This window comes from Monopterus albus, unplaced genomic scaffold (genome assembly GCF_001952655.1).
Source record: "Monopterus albus unplaced genomic scaffold, M_albus_1.0 scaffold319.1, whole genome shotgun sequence".
NCBI lineage: Eukaryota > Metazoa > Chordata > Actinopteri > Synbranchiformes > Synbranchidae > Monopterus > Monopterus albus.
The window spans coordinates 938,878-946,228 of NW_018128199.1; the positions used below are offsets into that span (position 1 = coordinate 938,878).

The following is a 7,351-nucleotide window of genomic DNA, read 5'->3' on the forward strand; positions in this document are numbered from 1 at the left end:
CTGTTATTGTTTTGATGCCTCTCCACATACTCTGTGTGTTGTTATTCATGAAGTGCCCCTCAATGCGCTGTTTGTACCTGCGTTTGGCCAGCTGGATGCCCTTCTTTAGTTCTTTCCGGGCCCTGCTATAGGCCAGCCTGTCACCTGATCTGAAGGCAGCGTCCTGAGCTTTGAGCAGACGTGACACTGTACTGTCCAACCATGGTTTCTGGTTTGGAAAAACCCTGATGGACTTTGTAGGTAGAACAGCATCAGTACAGAACTGCACATAGTCCAGAACAGCTGATGTATAAGCCTCCAGGTCTGAGCCCTCTTTGAACACCCCCAGTCAGTGCGCTCAAAACTATCCTGTAAAAAAGTAGTTTGAACTACTTTGTTCTAAGTAACTTTACCAAACTACATTTCTCTCTAAAGTAGTTTTGCTGTAGTTTAACTTGTTCCAGTGTGAAGTAATTGATAGTTTGCAAAGTTATATTTTCAAAGCAGTTTCCCCAACACTGCTAGTATCCTGTGGGGGAAAAAAAAACTCGTTCCATTGAATATGTTAGAATTAAATGGGAAAATGAAGATAACTAAGATTTCAGCGGAGGACTGGTATAGCCATTGTGACATTCGCTTGAAGCGCACCGACTCATATACATGGTGAAAAATTGGATAGAAGTATCTCATTAGATTTTTTTTTTATTACACTGAAGCAGACAGCACACTTTAGAGGAGGGGACTCACAGTGCTGGAGAGTGTGTGGGATCCAGGATGCCAAATGCTGCCATATATCTTGTGAATGTTCAATAATAAGACATTTCTGGTCAGAGATACACAAAACTGTGAAAGGTGGACATTTAATATGAAAATACATTTCTAGTTTTGCACTTTTAATTTGGAAAAGCTGACTTTCATTCAGGGCAAGGACAAAACATGTTTCCTATGTACAGTCATGGTCATATTTTATAGGTATGAAAACCACACAGAATAAAGCACCCGAGTCCCTTGGAGGAATGGTAATCTCTCTCTTTTTTTGTCTACAGCTTTGTGAAACAACAAAAGATTCAGCCACACATTATACTACTATCAAGGTCTGTGACTGTGTATTCAGAAAGCTTTTTGTCATTCTGCTATGATCTTCTTCTCGAATATCAAGTTGTTCTAATAATAGGTTGTTCTGGTTAAGGGGGGCACTGTGGGGAGAGTTATTTTTCTTTTGAAAAGAGAAGACTAATAAAAAGATATATATTTCACTATGTGAAATTTATTATGCATTAACGTATCAAAATAAGCATGTGCACATGGATCTTCACTGTTTAGGATAAACAGAAAAGGCTGTCCTCAACTTGTCGGTATACAATATTTGTATGAAAAGGTGTTACTATCTAATTGGTCAAAAACTGTTGGGGAGAAGCCGTGGTTTAGACTTAACTCTCCCGTTATTGGTCCTTCAGTCCATCCATCCTCCAATCATCCTCTCTGCTCCAATGGTCGTGGACAGCCCCCTAAAAAGGGGAGGAATACCCATACTGCCTTAATTCCTACATGCACACTTACTTCTTCCTTTGTTTCCAACTAACTGCTCCATGTTAGGCATTACTTTCCGGTTTCACTAATTAAAACTGCTCTGCCTGTGTGTGTGTGTGTGTAATGGTTCTACCTTTGAAGTTTTCTCCTGTTCCTGGCTTCAGATCTAATCTCTGTTTACTGACCATAGTGTCCCAGTGAACTCTAATTCCCTGGCCTCTTCAGCCAGGTGGTGATACTAAATTAACTGTGGACCCTCTTTGCCAAAGCTGTAAATCTAATGAGATTCAGTGTTTTAGTGAACCAGTCCCTTTGATGTTAAACAGTGCTCCAGTTGGCTAACACAGTAAATATTGACCAGTGATTTAGTGAACACATAGGGTGATATGTAACTACATGAACATAACTGTAGGATTAAAGCATATAGACTTATGTATGCTATAAAATAAAAACCTTAACTAATTCTATTCATATCTACTTAAAAAATAAAAATCACCCTAACAGCACTCCAACATGATAGCTTTGTATTTAACATAATGTGTGATGTGTATCCTTATTTCCTCTAGGAAAATAACTCACTTTTGAAAACTCAGTTCTGGTCTATAAAAAGGAATCAGTCCTGTTTCTCATCCAGTCATTTTGATCAACAACAAGTAAAGGCAAATAGCCAGTATGACAAACTGTGCTGAGGACCTCAGCCCAATAAATTACTGTAAAATATATTTACATTATATTCTTATTGCCTATAACCGTATGCTGACTGGTTTCAACTAATTAGAACATCTCCCCTAAAATAAGCTAGCAAAAGAGCCCACGGATAAAGGCTTTACATTGTAATATGTGGAACCATGTTAAGTGTACGCTTACCTGTAGAGACGTTTTTCTCACCACTGAGGGTGCAGTTAATTAGGCTGAGTAGAAGTGAACTTTGTTTGTGTTTAACTACATTATTACTCAATAAAACCACAGTTGCAGCTGTAATATACCCCAGCACATATTTGGCCTTTTCACTTATTTAGATTAAAGGACATACAAGTTTCTCTAATATAATTAGTTCTGTCATCCATTTGTCGATAGTTTATGCTGACCTGTATTTAAACATCTGTTTGCTGATTTGGTTATTTTGAAAGTCACTGATTTGTCACAGTGGCTTGTAGGTAACAGTACTGTGTGGCTATACTGTAACATGTGGCTAGGTGGGTGTAGTTACTGGAGGATTCCAGCAGGGGGAGACTAGAGCTGTTAAGATATGCAAAAGGACACATTGTTCCCTCACTTCAGTCATTACACACATAATCTGAGAAAAGTCTGTGTCCATGTATGTCTTACATAAATACCCCCTTTACAGGGCTGTTACATAAAGAGATTTATTTAAAGGCACCATATCCTGCATATCCTGATAAATGATAGGGAAGTAAATCCTGGCCGAAATGTTTGAGGGCACATTACCCACATTTTGAACATTACTCAGTTTGTAATTTAACATTTGAGATTATGCAAACACTGATTTGTAAATGTTGGCGCCAAAACAAATTTCAAGCACCTTTCATTTTGCAGGTCACAATCAGAGAGTGCATGGGCAGATTTGAAAGCAAGGGAGGACAGAATTGTTAGCGTAACAGATCATTTGAGTGAGGAGCAGGGATGCTCCCTTGTTCTAAAATCTGAACCTGTTCTTAAAAATCTGTGCCTCTGCACTCATAAATTCTGGTTTGCAAATTGACTACCACTTGAAACTGTTTTCTTGCACTTTCAAACCTTTTGGAATGGACAGATTTTCACACAAAACAGTGGAGAGATCTGAAAGCAGATTAAGAAACAAGTGCAATGCATGGCCGTGACTACGCTCTCAAATCTGATTCTGTGCTTACAAATCTATGCCTGCACATGCTCACATGCTGCGTTACAAACTGAATAGTGCTTGAAAGGTGGTTAGTGCCCCCTCAAATGTTTTTGCAAGGATTTACTTCCATTAAAAGGAAGTAAAATTTAAAAAGTGTGAGATAATACAAAATAAAGCAGCAAAAAACAAAGTAAAGACTATCACTTCCTAGAGACCCTGTACCAACGATCCCAGAGGTAAAAGTGTAGACTGTCAAGAATTTTTTCACGGCCTTGAAAACCTTTTATGCTTCAGAGGTTTTTAGGGCAGTAGTTTCTCTCAAATTGTGCTACGTCAAACTTCCTGGCACAGCCTTTGTAGTTCATGTAGCGGATCTTTCCAAAAACAGGTCTCTCTCTCCAGCCCTGGTCATGGATGCCACAAATAGACCACATACAACCTGAAGGGTGGAAAAAAAGAGAGAAGGTGAGAAAAATATGTGAGAGAAATAATTCAGTAAATCACTGACATTTTTGCTCAATTGAGGAGAATTCACATCCTCACCGACGAAGCCATTAGGATCCTGGCCATCCAGCTCATAACGATCATTTAGGTACAGGGCGATGGAGAGTGCGTCCTCTGGTGATGAGGTCCACTCAAGAATCTTTTTGGCCCAGTACATCCGCAAGTAACCATGCATTTTCCCCTCAGTGACCATCTGGCACTAATGGAGCAATGTAATAAACATAGACATAAGAAACAAAGCACAACACAGACTAGATAGTAAATGTGTTTGCACCAAAAACACACAATGAGACCTGTTGTGTTTTGAACTAAATGTTGTACCTGAGCTGCGTTCCACAGTTTGTCGTACGTCTTTGCATTCTCCAGCTGCTGACGTGTGTAGAGATACGGCCTTTTGTCCTTGGCATGATCTCTCAAGGTCTTCTGAGCCCACTCGTATGCACCTGAGTGCCAAACACAGGTAATACATCAAGATTTTACTGAACACAAAGTACATTTATTTATGCACCTGAGTGCCAAACACAGGTAACATCAAGATTTTACAGAACACAAAGTACATTTATGACAACAGCAAGAACAAGATGCAATGTAATGAGATCTCAACTGACCCTCGATACTGTCATAGTTCTTGTTGTAGAAGCAGAAGTTGTCAGTCAGCTCCCTGCGCACCACAACCTCCTCAATAAAGGAGGCAACGGTCTGACGAGTGTTGCTGTTCTTCCCACTATGATTAACTTGCAGTGCCACACGCTGGGCTGATATCTGGCCTGATGGAAGGGAGAAGAGATGGATAAGACCAGTGGTAGACAAAAGGTGAACAGAATAAGTCGGCAATGACAAGAAGGTTCAGAGCTGGTACGAGGAACTTTTAAAGCAGACCTATCCTGTCATCAGGTGTCATGGTTGTTCACTTTGAAGTCAATTGATACAGTATCTCAGCAACTTAAGAGATCAGGGCCTTACAGGTGACGAGACAGATTTACTGATGCATTCTGGATGTCAGTGATGAGCATCTGACTTTTATAGTCACAGTGATGAGTGCAGTAGTCGTGTAATGACTTGACTGGCAGTGTGGTAAATGGCACCGTGTTTTAATGGTAGTGGCAGCAGCATTAGCTTACAGGATATCTTCATAATCCAACATAGACTGTATGGTGAACAGTTTAATGATTTATTGAGCGAGTTAACAGTGACATCAGCAACAGTACATGTAGCAGTTATTGTGCTGTGGCTGAGGAACTTTATTTTCTTTATGTAGAGTTGTTCACAGGAGTTTAGAGAGACAGGCAAGCTCAGATATAGGACAACAGTTGTTCTAGATCACAGGTGTAAAATGAATTTGTGTCAAACAGGTGATAAAGAAGGATTTATCACCTCTTTGTGTTGCTGCAGATTTTTATAAAACAAACCTTATTTTCTCCCATGACATTTACTGCATTCATAACCGCAATGTATTCATGATATTACTGACCAAAGCGGATCCAGGGGGAGAGCTGGCTGAGGGCGGCAGCATTTGGGTCATTGCGTTTGGTGCCAAACAGTTTAAGGCGTGCATCAATAAATGACTCCAGCATGGCCATCCCTGCTTTGGCGCCTGGCTTAGCCCACTCTGGCTCTCCTACCGTTCTGTCGACATGCAGAGAGGCCAGGGTTTTGTCCCAGTCTATTGACTGTGAGGTGAAGAAAGGAGAAAAGAGCAGAAAAATAAATCAGCAGAGGTCACAGCTGACAGTGATGAGCTAAAACACACACTTTGATGTTTTCAAGAACTGCAAACTTCAAAAGCAGTGAATAAGTACTGAGCCTTTCACCTCACACTACAAGGAGGCTCAAACCAGTGAAGGGCATAACAATTACAGCACTGCAGTGAAAACACGGCGTGCAAATTTAATATCTAGTGCAGGGAAGGAAATGTAAACTTTTGTAAAGTCAAAAAACTTTTCTGTTTACAATACTCATAAATAAATAATGTGCAGAGAAAAAGAGGAAGCTGAAGGTTACTACAGTCGGACTTAAAGTGCCCCATCACTGAGCTCACATTGCCTTGTACTGAGCTTAGCAAACACTTCTAAAGAAATACTTTTTTCAAAAAGACAAATTATGATAGTCTTGTCCAATCCAAAAGTCCTTTAATGTGACATAAAACATACATGTATGACCTCTTTTTCCCACCTCAGAATAGCATATAAACCTTAATCCACAGCAATATAAATGTGCCCGTCACTGTTACTGCAGCACTTACCTTTGCAGTCCTTGTAGCTGTGTAAGGATGCTTCTCTACCACAGGAAAATCAGTGAAGAACTCTGGCAAAAGACTGGTAATTTTGCCTCTGATAGTCCTGGCCGAGTACTCGAGTTTAGGTGATGCCACCCAGCAGGGAACGATATTATGAGCATCAACCTATAAAAAGGAAAATGGGGTATGAAGAAACACTGATAGAGCACATGGGCACAAACAGAGGCAATATACATAAAGTGAGAACATTAACATCTGACAAAACAACAACAACAGAGAACACAACAAAATTTCAGAAAACACAACGCGGCATTAATGGTTGAATACGTAATGCACCTTTTCAGATATGCAGACGAGCAGTTTAACGACAGAGTTTTAAGGTGCATTGACTACATATTTTCTGATAAATCAAGTGACAATGGGACAGGATGTGGTGTTTTTCAGCTTTACTACCCCCCTCCATGGCAGTCTGCCATCAGCAACCCTTCTGTTGTTATTACACCTTCACTATCCTGAGTTGTCAAAATACGGTCCATAAATTAGCCCTGTATAACTTTATGTCACATTAGCAATAACCAGAGTGTTCTGCTGGACTTACAAACTTACTTGTCACCTAACACTAGTTTTGGATGGGAGGCTGCATTTTGTACAGTTGTTGCAACCAGGCATCCGTAGTTTACATTGTTGCTAGGAAACAGGACATGATGGGAGGGGATAAGAGTGACTAGGAGTGGCTTATGGTGTCAGTTTATTTTCACGCTCACTAGACCCTCTAGGCTGCAAAGAAATGAGCTAAAGTAGCTTTAAATATATGAATTAGCCTCTATGGTCATAACTGCACATAGGAATAAGAAAGCAGGGACACTGTGCCAAGAGAAGTAGCAGATGTTTCTCATCACCAGACTGATTTCAACATTTACACTATGTATGAAGACAAACTGCAGTTTAAATTGTTGTTTTGTGAAATGATGTTGTTATCTGCTTTGTTGGGTTTTGTGAAATGTTGTTGTGTATTGCACCTCAACGTGTTACCAATGCTACCAATGTGATGATGACAAATCAAAGAAATTAAGAAAATAATCAGTGAAAGACGAGAGAAAAATCTCTGAGCTTGTACCTGTATGAGGGGAATGTCCTTGGTAAGCCTCTTTTTAATGTCCTCCAACCACTGCAGTGGCTCTCTGAGAGGGGAGAAGTCCGTCACCACTGCCCCAAGGTTCCGGTCTGACACAAAGCCAGGAAGAACATCCCCTGCTGAA

General features: G+C 40.3%; 1 protein-coding gene across 1 annotated transcript in view; it reads right to left on the reverse strand.

The window, feature by feature from the left end:
• Positions 1–1,835: 1,835 nt before the first annotated feature.
• Positions 1,836–7,351, reverse strand: part of cpdp (CPD photolyase) — a 7,157-nt gene continuing 1,641 nt past the window's right edge. The window contains 7 exon segments of the mRNA XM_020624084.1: positions 1,836–3,791; positions 3,896–4,055; positions 4,178–4,299; positions 4,465–4,623; positions 5,328–5,526; positions 6,099–6,257; positions 7,210–7,343. Of these exon segments, the coding sequence (XP_020479740.1) occupies positions 3,643–3,791; positions 3,896–4,055; positions 4,178–4,299; positions 4,465–4,623; positions 5,328–5,526; positions 6,099–6,257; positions 7,210–7,343 (1,082 nt within the window). The 3' untranslated portion in view covers positions 1,836–3,642.